Genomic DNA, 12,585 nt, shown 5'->3' on the forward strand with positions numbered 1-12,585 from the left:
CTCTCTTTGGAGTTTAGAGTCACAGTTCTATGTGTTATTGTGAGCTATTATGTACGCAATAATCCTGATATTTGCTGGATTGAACTGCGTTTGCTTTTCAAGGTGCTCCTGCAGTAAAACATATCCTTCTCTCGTTTATTTTTTAGTGAACCAGGTATTGAGAGGTCTACGGTGATCAGCTGGCAGTCAGGAGGAGACTCATGTCTTCATCGCCTCTCTGTTACGTAACACTAAAGCTGTTAGGGGGTGAAGGGGGAAAGGTCTGAGGTCAAGCTGAGGTCACACATTGAGAAAGTCGGAAGCCCCCCCCCCGCCCCGCGCGCGCCACTGTGCTGACACACTCTTGTAGCTCAGGCAATAAAGCATCACTAATGAACTTTGCAGGACGCTGTTACACTCGACCTTTGACCTTAACATTCCTCACCAGAGCAAGGACGATTGTGACAGTAAAGTTACTTCACTGTTGCAACTCACTTACTAAAACAGCTCATTCGAAACACAGATGCTGGTGAGTTTATGTGTCACGCCTGCCCTGCCAAACCTAATCTGGAGGTGCCGTATAAATTAACCAGCAGGGGCGACACTTTTCCAGCATTGTTTGGTTCTGTGTAAACAAGTCAAGCATCATAACAGCGGGGTCATTATAAAGGCGACACTAGAAAATCTCTGCGATCCGGTTCCATTTTTTTCAAACGGCCTTTTAGGTGATATTTCACCTAAAAAGTGTCATTAGTGTTGTTTTGCATCCCTGCATGACTTCTATGTGACTCCAGATACCAGCCACACATTAGTAGCTTGAAACCAATGGAGACTGATGACTAATAATGTCAAAACTGTCCAAAATGTCTGCTTACAAACTCATATCATCATCCAGTGTAATCCAAGATGGATTATCAGTTCACATTAACGAGAAGGATTGAAGTAGACTCATCAAAACAAAAGACTGCATGGAGCGTAAACAAAAACTTTGTTTGATTCTCATCAAAACCCCCAAATGGACATAAATGTTGAACCAGAAAATTCAAACTGTTCGCTAAACTCACACAGTTGGATACAGATGTGTACGTCTGACAGAAATATGCTGCAGCCTCACAGCTGGGAAGTATTTTTCTCATTTAATTCACTGAAGGCTCCTTTCATCTAACAGATTAATCTCAGTAAGTAACAGTGTCCGTGTCTCCAGGCATGACAACAGAAGGAGCTGCTGTGTTAGTTTTTCCAGAGGAGGTGCGGAGTGACGCTGCCCTGCTCCTTTGGGCAAGCAGCGTCAAGCAGGCAGAGACAGAGAAAAAGGAGGTGGTGAGACATCGCCAAGGTGATCAGGAGCAAAACCTCCAACGCAAAGAATGTTACCTCCATCTGCAGATTGCATTACTGAACCACACACACACACACACACACACACACACACACACACACACACACACAGAATCATGTTTCTTTCACTCCAGCGGACATTGCATTTATTTGTATTCATTTCCTGGAGACTTAATGTAACTGTGACCGTAACCGTGACGACCACCTGCGTAACTGTTCCTCCTAACCCTAAGGTAACTGATTTAGAGGTCATGAGAACTGACGTTTTATCACCCCAACGTGCAAAAAATGTCCCCACAACATGAGCAATACCTGGCACGCACGCATGCACACACACACACACACACACACACACACACACACACACACACACACACACACACACACACACACCAATTCTAATGAAACTGTTACCGTGGAGGAGTAAACAAGAGTTTGATATAAAATCCAGACTGGTCATAAATCACATATTCAGTTTTTTCCCCTTCTTTCTATGAATTGAGTCGTACTGTTTCTTGCATTCAGGTATCGAGGGAAAAGATGGAGGAAAAAGGGTTTTCGGTTCATTCTGAAAGCTTTATCTCCAGGCAATTTCTCTGTTTGAATAAAACATTTATCGTGCGTGTCAAATACGTATGACTAAATTGTAAATCAGGGCAAAAAAATGTGGCTTAATATAATTAAAGACTAATCTACCAGCCTTTTCTAGTACGCGTGTCTTTCTCCACAGCTCATACAGTATAATGAAACTTACATTCATGTTAAATAATGTAACAAGCAGAGAGCCTGAAGAAACACACAATTAAATGACTTAAAATCCAGACGAAACCGCCACTGCGCCAAAAGCAACAGCTTTTTTTCCCCCTCCGTGCATCACAATCTGAACAAAATATTTTAAACAACACCCAGATTTAACCCATCGTGCACCTGTAAATCACACGCTTGTGTGGTGCGTGTGCTCTACGCGCCGTGTACAATGTTGTGCAATCAAACTGCTATTCCTGTTTCTTGGAATTCCCCAAACATCAGTATCCTGAGGAGCTTTAACCCTGAGAATGGAGATGTAAGTCAGGGAAGTGGGGGTTTGGAAGGGTGGGGTGGGTGGTTGGGGGGGGGGGGGTGTCCTGCTGTGGTATAAAAATCAAAGCAAGAGAGAGACTACTGAAAGCCTGCAGGACCCAGATTTGCAGGAGGACTTCTGAGCTGAAGCAGCATGCTGTGGTTCCTGGTGCTGACCTGTGCCCTCTGCATGGGACAGAAACTAGCAGCGGGACAGAGAGGTGGGCCAAAGGTTTAATTTTTTTTTGTAGCAATTATTAGTTTCGCTGAGAAACAATAAGATGAAACCATTGGAAACTTGGCGCTCAGGCTTTTAAAGTGACTTAAAATGCTCGTTACTCTCATTCATTTTAATTAAAAAAATGAAATTATATGACTGTAAGTAGACGTCTGGGATTTGATTGATGCAGACAAAAAATGCTAGTGCAGAATGTCAAAGACATGACACCATCTTTGATGTATATTTCTTTAAGGATCAAATTAAAAGATGGGTGAAAAATTCGGTCGCTAAGTTCCCACAGGTCTTCATTTGTTTGAGATCTGGCAACTGTAGCAAGTAATTCACATCCTTCTTATTGCTTTCTGTGTTTTCCTTTAATTTGTCACCTGTCCATGTGTTCATTCTTTTAAAGTGTTCTTTATTTTGCTAATTAGTTTTCTTGTTAGTCTCTTAAAGTCTATTTGAATTACTGGGGGATCAGAGGGTTTTGGTTCTCAGCGCATCTCAGACACAAGTGCATCATTCACACTGACATCAACAGTTATGCAGGTTTATTTCAGTATGTTGTGGAATTTATTTTGTAAACAGAGTTGCTACTAATGACAAGAACATATTTCCTGCCCTTCTCACTCATGCAGGTCCTCTGGAGGCAGGGGGCAGTGTGTGTGTGTGTGTGTGGGGGGGGGGGGGTGTAGGGGGGTGGGGGGGGGGTTCTCTGGGTCAGCTGGCAGCTTCAGGGGTCAGAGATTACATGAACATGTCATCAATAGGATTGTAAATGGTTGCAAATGAGATATTCAAGGAACGTTTACGGTCGAAGTCTTACAGGTTTATGGACTTGTAAAAATGACACTGAATATTAATTCAGACTACTCAGTATCATGTTCTGAAGCACACACATGTATGGAGGGACCAACAGAACCATGAGGTTGTTGAGGTTGAGGCTATTTCGATGTCGTCGTGTGTCTCGTCCAATACGCTCAAGTGGGTGCGCAGGAAAAGTTCAACTAAAGCAACTGAAGACTCAGACACTTTGAATTTCTCTTTTTACTCGATGGATGTCACGATTTGTTCAAACCAATGGAGTGTGACTAGTGCAGAAAGTTAGTTGTGCAGTTTTGTTAACATAAACGAGTGAGTTGAACCGGTTCATGGTGTGTTGTAGTACTTCCATCAAGGAGGTTTTCAACTGCATCTGTTTGTTTGTCAGCAGGGTTACGCAGAAAAAGAACTGTACTGTGGAAGGGATTAGCAGGCGTAACGAAGGGGACACACACTGCTGCAGTACTTGTTTGGGAAGCAGCTTTTAATTTGTGAGAAGAAAATTGTGTTATTTCTTCTTCTCTGCTTTAAAGATGATCGTTTTGATATTTCACCATTGTTTTGTTAGTATTTTTAGAAATCTGACAAAGAAAAAGACAGATAATATTCCGTGCTGGGACACGGCTGTAACGCAGCAGCGCAGCAGGATGGAATTTAGTTCCTACGAAAAATGTATTTCTCCATATCTTGTAAATGTGTTTCACAGCTGCAATCAAAAGGTCTCTGCCTCCACAAACCTAGTGAACATGTGGGCGGCGGATACAAATTAGTCCTGCAATACCCCTGGAATGTCAGGTTGTAGAACAACCCCCCCCAAAAAAAACCACACACACACACACACACACACACACACACACACACACACACACACACACACACACACACACACACACAGAGTCCTAACAGCTCATTTATATTTCATATCACCTGTGTCAGGGAGGGCTGTAGGCTGTATTACCTGTATCATGTTATATTTTTGTATAAACTTCTGTCTTGTAAGAAATGTGATGACTTTTTAAAATTTCTTTTTACAAACCCAGACGGAGAAATTATCAGTCAAATTAAAATGACAAACATCGCCTTGGCCGAGATTAAAGAGCTACTGAAACAGCAGGTGAACCACCTTCTTCTAAGCAGTGAGGTCAATATGAAGATTTCATAGGCAAATACAGTCACACATTAATAAATCATTAAAAAAATACACATAAGCAAGATTATATGATGACTTTTTTGTCTTTTTAGTGCACCCTAAATGCCCAAATACAGACTTTAATCACATTTAATTCTCAAGAGCTTCAATGAGTTTTTTCCAACTTTTTTTGTCCAAAGTAAAGGATTCCAAAAATTCCAATAAACAATTTTTTTCGTCTCTAGATAAAAGAGATCATATTCCTGAAGAACACGGTGATGGAGTGTGAAGCCTGCGGTGAGTTCACTATCAGCAAGATTTCATAAACTCTTTTTACTTCTGTAAATTCAGTCGTTGACATGTCAGACCATGGGTTTGCTGACGTGCCAGTCACGAACGATCGCTTCAGAACTGTTCCGTACCCTTCTAGCTTCGGAATTCTTCCAGAGCAGGAACTTCTCATGTTTGCCCGTTTCTACAGGAACTTTTATACTGAGAAACAACACAGCAGTGGGCGTTGAGTTGATTTGAACGATCAGAGCTTAGGAACTCACTCCATTGAACCTGGAGATAAGTGACCTCCTCTCTCCTCAGGGATGGGAGGACTTTGCCCCCGTCCTTCCTGTGTACCCAACCCGTGCCACCCGGGGGTGACGTGTATGGAGTCACCTCAGGGGCCACAGTGTGGGCCCTGTCCTGACGGCATGGAGGGGAACGGGACCCACTGCACGGATGTAGACGAGGTACCAGAGATGAAATGTGCCACAGCACATTTTACAGAGAAAAATTCCTCACCTGTGTGGTTTGCTACAATTTTAAAACATTTAGAGGAACAAATCAGTGCCGATGATTTTCAGAGACAAATTTTAAAGATGATGTTCAGTGCAACAATTGCACAACATCATAAATTCATCATACAGGGTGCTTGCGCAGGTCTTGAAAATCTTAAAAAATATTTCCAGACCTTGAAAAATCCTGGAATTATGTGTGAAACTCTCAATAAAGTATGGAATAATAAGAATAAGAATAAGAATAAGAATAAGAATAAATCTTGTAAAATTAGAAATACACAAAGAAAGCATATAAAAACATGATATGATTTTGCTTAAAGCTCAGTTCTGGAAGAATATAAAATCAAAACTCATGGAGCTATGTTTAGTGTGTGTGTGTGCGTGTGCGTGTGTGTGTGTGTGTGTGTGTGTGTGTGTGTGTGTGTGTGCGTGCGTGCTTCAAAAGAATTGTTATTTTCTTAAAAATACTGCTAAAAAAAAGAATTTTCTGTTCAGTTCATTATCCTGTGTCGGTCTTGGGGAACAAATTTAGAAGTTTTGAGAAAGTTTGGATAAAATCTGGATTTTTTTGCACCCTGATCATAGAATTTCTAACATTTTGAGAGGAAACATTACAATGGGATTCATGAGGCTGCGATACATAAACGTCTATGGTTAAACATATGTGATGTATGAAATTGATGTTAGATTCAAAACAGCATGACGCTAGCATACGCTATTTGATAAAGAAAACAAAATAAATGTATTATTTGAACAATAAAGGATAACACGATGAGTTGGTTTAACTGTTACAGCCACAATTGGCTGCATGTCACTCCTCCCTCTCTCTTTCTCGCTCACTCTCTCTGTCTTGCTCCCTCTGTCTCCCTCTCTGTCTCTCTCTCTGTTTCCTGGAGTAATTTTTTTGGATCCTTGTTGATGTCGGAATGCATGTTTTTGTTTATGTTGTTTGCAGTGTACCGTGATGCCATGTCACATGGGTGTACGCTGCATCAATACATCACCGGGTTTCCGCTGTGGTTCCTGCCCTGCTGGATACACTGGCCCCCAGGTCCAGGGTGTTGGCCTGGCATACGCCAGAGCCAACAAACAGGTGGACAAAACACAAAACTACTGCTATTGTAACGACTCCGACTACCAGAAAAGACTACAAATAATGAAAACTATGAAACACAAACTTTTCTTTCACTCCTACTTGTTGCAGTGGTGATATTACCTTGTATATTCCAAATGTATGTATTAAACACTCGGTGTTTTTGTAGCTTGATAAATTCATCAGCCATCGTTCACCTGAAGTGAACTTTCAAAAGCTCAGCTGGAAAGAGAGTTCTTGATTTGATTAGAATATCATTTCATTCATTACATGATCTTCCCATCTCGCCAGGAGATCGTAAATGTTTTATTCACTCCGAGGAGAACAACTTCTCCTTTTTCCACATCGACAGGTTTATCTTTTTTGTTTTAAATGTTTGTTTCTTCTTTGTTGTTGTTTGTCTCATCAAGGTGTGCAAGGACATTAATGAATGTGAAGCCCCCAACAGTGGCGGTTGTGTTGAGAACTCAGTCTGCATGAACACGCCTGTGAGTACTGAATTTACCATGCACCTGCTGCTATGCTTTAAGCCTGCAGAGCTTTGTAGGATCACGCGATATGAAATGTCTAAAAATCTGAATCGAGGATGCAACAGCGAGTGGCGATGCACTGTAAAATAAAAGTAGCAAAGCCATGAGTCTTGGTAGCTGCAGTGACTGTAGCTGACGGCATCCGAGGAACTTCAGCAAGAAAATGAATTTGATAAAAGACAACGCAAGAAAAGGTAAAACAGACGGATGTCACTAATGATGGACGTGACGCCTCTGCTGCCAGGGCTCTTACAGGTGTGGCCCCTGTAAGCCAGGCTACATCGGGGATCAGCGACGAGGCTGCAGGCCTGAGCGAGCGTGTGGGAACGGCCAACCTAACCCCTGCCACGCCAGCGCCGAGTGCATCGTCCATCGAGAGGGGAGGATTGAATGTCAAGTAAGCAAATTAAACGGTTACTGTTATAGAAAACACTCCAGGCTGTGTTGGAACAATTAAACTCATCTGAGCTTAAGACCATAAGAACAGCAAAACGCGAGAACAGTCGGTATCCTAATTTGGACTACAGATGGAAGAAGCCCCTGGGCTATAATCTGACACATTTATGTTTTCTTTTTTTTAATGTTCATCAATGTGCATTGTCCTGAAATAATAAATAAAAACAAAACAAAATAAACATTTCCCATCATCAGTGTGGAGTCGGATGGGCTGGAAATGGCTACCTCTGTGGGCCTGATATCGACATCGATGGTTTCCCCGATGAGAAACTGTCCTGTCCAGAGAGGAACTGTGCCAAGGTGGGTCTTTTTATGTCCATGACAAGTCTTTGAAAATGAAAGATTTTAACAATGTGTCACTTGCAAAGAATAAATGCAGTATCTATTGATGGGTCATCTGCAAAGAGGAAAATAAATTTCCATCCGGCCTTTATAGATTAGCTGATTTACTGTATGTGTTAAGGCTTGCTGAGGAATTGCACCTTCAAGTCTAGTTTTGAACTGTTATTTTATTTACTTATTTTTGTTTTTTGTGTCTCCTGTTTGTGCTTAATGTGTGGTTCTGTTGTCCCTTTGCGATATTTATCTCTTTACATGAGATATATCATATTCCCTTCCTTGTCGCGAAATAAAAAAACTCCTTTCATTGCAGGATAATTGTCTTACGGTCCCTAACTCTGGTCAGGAAGATGCCGACGGTGACGGAATTGGAGACGCATGTGATGATGATGCAGACGGGGATGGAATCCTCAACACGCAGGTTAATGCAGAAGAACAACGTCATCCAATTGAAATGAATGGATGAATAAAGAGGCAACTACAACTGCAGATTCTCCTCTACAGGACAACTGTGTGCTTGTCCCCAATGTGGACCAGAGGAACATTGATGAGGACGACTTTGGCGACGCGTGTGACAACTGCCGCGCCGTCAAAAACAACGACCAGAAGGACACAGATGTTGACAAATTCGGCGATGAGTGTGATGAAGATATCGACGGGGACGGTTAGTATCCTGCAGCGGTTGTTGCATTTGAAGCTGAATTTTAATGGTTCGCTGACACCTTCTTTAATTTCAGGAATCCTCAATCACCTGGACAACTGCAAAAGGGTCCCCAATGCTGACCAGATAGATCGCGATGGAGACAAAGTGGGAGACGCCTGCGATAGCTGCCCTTATGTGCCCAACCCAGACCAGGTCAGAAATCTCTTCTGTAGCGTTGCACAATAGTTTTGTACACCATATCACAAACATATCCAAGGGTTGCGCAATTCTGTGCAAAGTTGCAGGTTATGCCAGTTTTGAGACGGCGAATGAGCAAAAAGTAAAACAAATAATTATGTGAAACTTTCAGCCTGAGATGAAGTGACACCCATTTTTTAAAACTTCTTTCAACAACTGTCAAACTTCTTAGATGGATGCAGACAATGACTTGATCGGAGACCCATGTGACACTAACAAAGACAGGTACTGTGTGACCCAATGGGTAACATCACTTCTTATTTCTATGAGTTTTATGAGTTTGAAATCAGGCTTAACATCCTGCTCACTTACCCAGTGATGGTGACGGACACCAGGACTCTCGAGACAACTGCCCGGCTGTCATCAACAGCTCCCAACTGGACACCGACAAAGACGGGAAGGGAGACGAGTGCGATGATGATGATGATAATGACGGCATCCCGGACCTGCTGCCGCCTGGTCCTGACAACTGCCGTCTCATTCCCAACCCTCTGCAGGAAGACTCTGACGGTAGGAGGTGTTGCAGCCACTCTACAAGGAATAACGTGTATGCACAATGATTAACCCATCATCTACGTGTCCTCCTAGGCAACGGGGTAGGCAACGTTTGTGAGAAGGATTTTGACAACGACACTATAGTGGACACCATTGACGTTTGTCCTGAAAATGCGGAGGTCACCCTCACTGACTTCAGAGAGTACCAGACTGTTGTTTTAGATCCCGAGGGAGACGCACAGATCGACCCCAACTGGGTGGTGCTGAACCAGGTCAGGTGGTGGATTTATACCCTTGAGCATTTCATTCATTCAAAGGACTAGCTCAGCATTTTAGAAAATATACATATTTGGTTTGCTTCAGAAGAGAAGATCAAGATCAAAAATATCTAGAAAGTAACCCCCTGTAACTTTGGTATTTGATTAAAGGAGCGCGATAAAAGCTGCCACTTAGAAAGCTGAACACTGAACAAAACCTCTCCAATATCCGGTTTTCATCTTCAGTGGTAAAGAGAACATTGGTTTTAAACGGGTGTCAAACAACTGCAGCAGTCGTGGGTATTTAGCAGCTCCAGCGACGGAAACAGGACTCCAGGGTGGGCACACTCATGTGCTATGTCACACGTAATCACCTGCCCAAAATGGTGGTGATAAACCATAAAAAACAGATGCTACAACCACTTTGTATGCAGTTCTGTGGTTACACACACAGCATGATACGGTTATGTTGGCAATGCATGCTAACTGGCTACTAGCTGCTGTGGGTTTGAAAAAAACAAAACTAACTGACGGAAGAATCTGACATGGAGGCTCCATCGCTGACAGGGGCCAACCATGGACGGACCTCATAAAGAGAGAGGAACTGTATCATTAGTCTGCACAGCAGCTCAGAACACACACGTTTCCAGCATGTTTGTGATGCTAAATATAACACACCGAGGAACCACATTAAAAAAAAAAAAAACTACATTATTTTTGGTGTAAAAGTAGTATCACTGGTCTTTCGAGATGCTGGTAAATACATTTAGTTCGAGTTTGACAGTTCCAGGCTATTTCTTTATATTTTCCACACAGACATGGGAGTGGGATCAATCTTTTCATCACACTTTTGTCAAAGATACTTATACCTAAAAAAATATTAGACTCTATTACACTGAAACCATGACGGATCGTGTCCTAAAAATATCAATATCAAGAGCAGACCTTTAAAATGACTTTTTCCCCTCTGCAGGGACGCGAGATTGTCCAGACGATGAACAGTGATCCCGGTTTGGCTGTTGGTAAGAACCTGGTTATTACTGATGAACTATTTTCTGACAGTTGACGTTTGCAGAACGCTTTCTCACAAATCTGGAAGGGAAACCCCTTGACTTTGGCGTGTTTAATATTTCAGTGCAGGTATCATTACATTAATGCTGATGCTTTCTTCATGAGGACTTTTAATTTCGTCACGTTAACTCCATAAATTAAAGCAAACATCTCTTGGGTAACGTTGCTTGCTTGTTCCTTGTTTCTATAAATACTGTGTAACGCTGCACCTTTTCTAGATGTCCATTCATCTCCAGTTTGCAATGTTTTCTCTATCAGGTTACACTGCTTTCAGTGGCGTTGACTTTGAAGGGACATTTCACGTCAACACGGTAACAGACGACGACTACGCAGGTTTTATTTTCGGGTACCAGGACAGCTCGAGCTTCTACGTTGTGATGTGGAAGCAAGTGGAGCAGATCTACTGGCAGGCGAACCCCTTCAGAGCTGTAGCAGAACCTGGCATCCAACTGAAGGTAATCATCTGATCCAGGAGAAAAGTTGAGAGATTTTCCAACTTATCTGCTCCAGAGAATGTTATTATATGCACTCTGTGGCTTTGAAAAGGCGGTCAAGTCAAACACAGGTCCAGGTGAGAACCTGAGGAACGCCCTGTGGCACACTGGGGACACGAGCGACCAGGTGAAACTATTGTGGAAAGATGCTCGTAATGTTGGCTGGAAGGACAAGACGTCTTACCGCTGGTTCCTCCAGCACCGACCTGCCGACGGCTACATCAGGTACCGACTTCCTGTCCTGCAAAGGATTAAAAGATGAGATCAATATGAATTTCAGCTGTGTTCAGCCTCATTAACTCTGTAACTCAAGGAGAAAATACAGATTCCAGCTGGTCATAAAGGCAGATATTTTGCTGCTGACCCACTCCGCAGTGTGATGTTTTCATCGCTCTGTGTTGGTGCGCAGGGTTCGTTTCTACGAGGGTCCTCAGATGGTGGCAGACACAGGCGTCATCATAGACGCCACGATGAGAGGAGGCCGGCTTGGAGTCTTCTGTTTCTCCCAGGAGAACATCATCTGGGCCAACCTGCGTTACCGCTGCAATGGTGAGTGACATGTTTACGGCCAAAACCGACAGGTCACATGAATGTTATAAAGGCACCTCAGTTGACAACTTACATAATTATTATTTAGCGTCTAAATCAATGTTTGATTTGAATATGCAAATTAGGAACTATAATTAAATTTGCATACATTTCAGGACATGAACTTGAGCACAGGATGAAATGCGGTCAAGAGTGTTATTTTATGTTTCCTAACAGCAGTTAAAGGTTACCCAGGGAACTTTGGTTATCACTATCAGTTATTAGATGCATAAATATCAAGAACAGAAATCTTAACTAAAATTGTTATGATCCTATTCTTTCTATTCGTCTGAAAAAAAATACAGGTTATGGGTTAAAAAAAAGATTTTGAAGGCTTATGAAAAAATTATGCATTTGCTTAACAATATTGTGGTGGCCATCTAATCATGAGCATATTCTTTATTTTTTAAAAGTGTGACATTTTCAGTGTTCTTATGTCAGGCTTAGATTATTAGTCTCTTTTGAGTAATAATTACAAATCTGATTATCAACAGTTTAGGGACATAATCCTCAGTTCTGTCTATCGCATTGTGGACAGGCTAATTTAACTATGAAGAGAAGGCAAAGCCAAAGTCTCAACAACTGAAAATATGATCATTCTTACTAATTTGGATATTTCCCCTTTTACCTGTTGAAAAAAACCTTGTATGTTTTTTTTTTCTTTTTCTTTGCTGCAACTACAAACTGTCGTGGATTTTTCTGTGTTTCTCTCTTCAGACACTCTTCCTGAGGACTTCGACACCTACAGAGCCCGGCAGGTTCAGCTGGTGGCCTGAGCAAATTAATTCTGGGAAAAGCCCGGGGAATTTTGGGAAATACTTAGCAATACACAATTGGATCTCAGATTGATTGAGACTAAATGTGTCTTGAAAAGCCAAGCAGAGGTAAAACCTGATACTCTATTGTGACAGAGCTGTTACCAAATAGAAATCTGTAAATGTTATAAAACTACAAAATATTGTCCACTGTGTTTAATATTTCACTGTATTATATCTGGAAAAAAGTTGAATTATGAATAAATGT

The 12,585-nt window shown here is 42.0% G+C and overlaps 1 protein-coding gene across 1 annotated transcript; it reads left to right on the top strand.

Annotated features, from left to right (window-relative positions):
* Window positions 1–2,499: 2,499 nt before the first annotated feature.
* Window positions 2,500–12,563, top strand: comp (cartilage oligomeric matrix protein). The gene is made up of 19 exons (XM_086225427.1): window positions 2,500–2,597; window positions 4,459–4,532; window positions 4,793–4,844; window positions 5,142–5,290; window positions 6,294–6,431; window positions 6,842–6,919; window positions 7,206–7,358; window positions 7,613–7,717; window positions 8,070–8,177; window positions 8,261–8,420; window positions 8,494–8,612; window positions 8,830–8,882; window positions 8,974–9,167; window positions 9,246–9,424; window positions 10,383–10,431; window positions 10,739–10,935; window positions 11,027–11,199; window positions 11,384–11,523; window positions 12,280–12,563. Exons 1-19 carry the CDS (start codon window positions 2,531–2,533, stop codon window positions 12,336–12,338), a joined length of 2,247 nt encoding a protein of 748 aa, XP_086081553.1. The 5' UTR covers window positions 2,500–2,530; the 3' UTR covers window positions 12,339–12,563.
* The last annotated feature ends 22 nt before the right edge of the window (window positions 12,564–12,585 follow it).

This window comes from Aulostomus chinensis, chromosome 14, assembly GCF_037954235.1.
Source record: "Aulostomus chinensis isolate RoL2024-O1b breed Wild chromosome 14, RoL_Achi_v1.0, whole genome shotgun sequence".
NCBI classification, from domain to species: domain Eukaryota; kingdom Metazoa; phylum Chordata; class Actinopteri; order Syngnathiformes; family Aulostomidae; genus Aulostomus; species Aulostomus chinensis.

What these genes read in the sequence shown, in the direction of transcription:
- comp (XM_086225427.1), top strand. Translation starts at nt 2,531, where the DNA reads ATGCTGTGGTTCCTGGTGCTGACCTGTGCCCTCTGCATGGGACAGAAA. An exon ending in TGAAGATATCGACGGGGACG is followed by an intron (nt 8,421 to 8,493) that starts GTTAGTATCCTG and finishes CTTTAATTTCAG; the next exon opens with GAATCCTCAATCACCTGGAC. An exon ending in CCTGCCGACGGCTACATCAG is followed by an intron (nt 11,200 to 11,383) that starts GTACCGACTTCC and finishes GTTGGTGCGCAG; the next exon opens with GGTTCGTTTCTACGAGGGTC.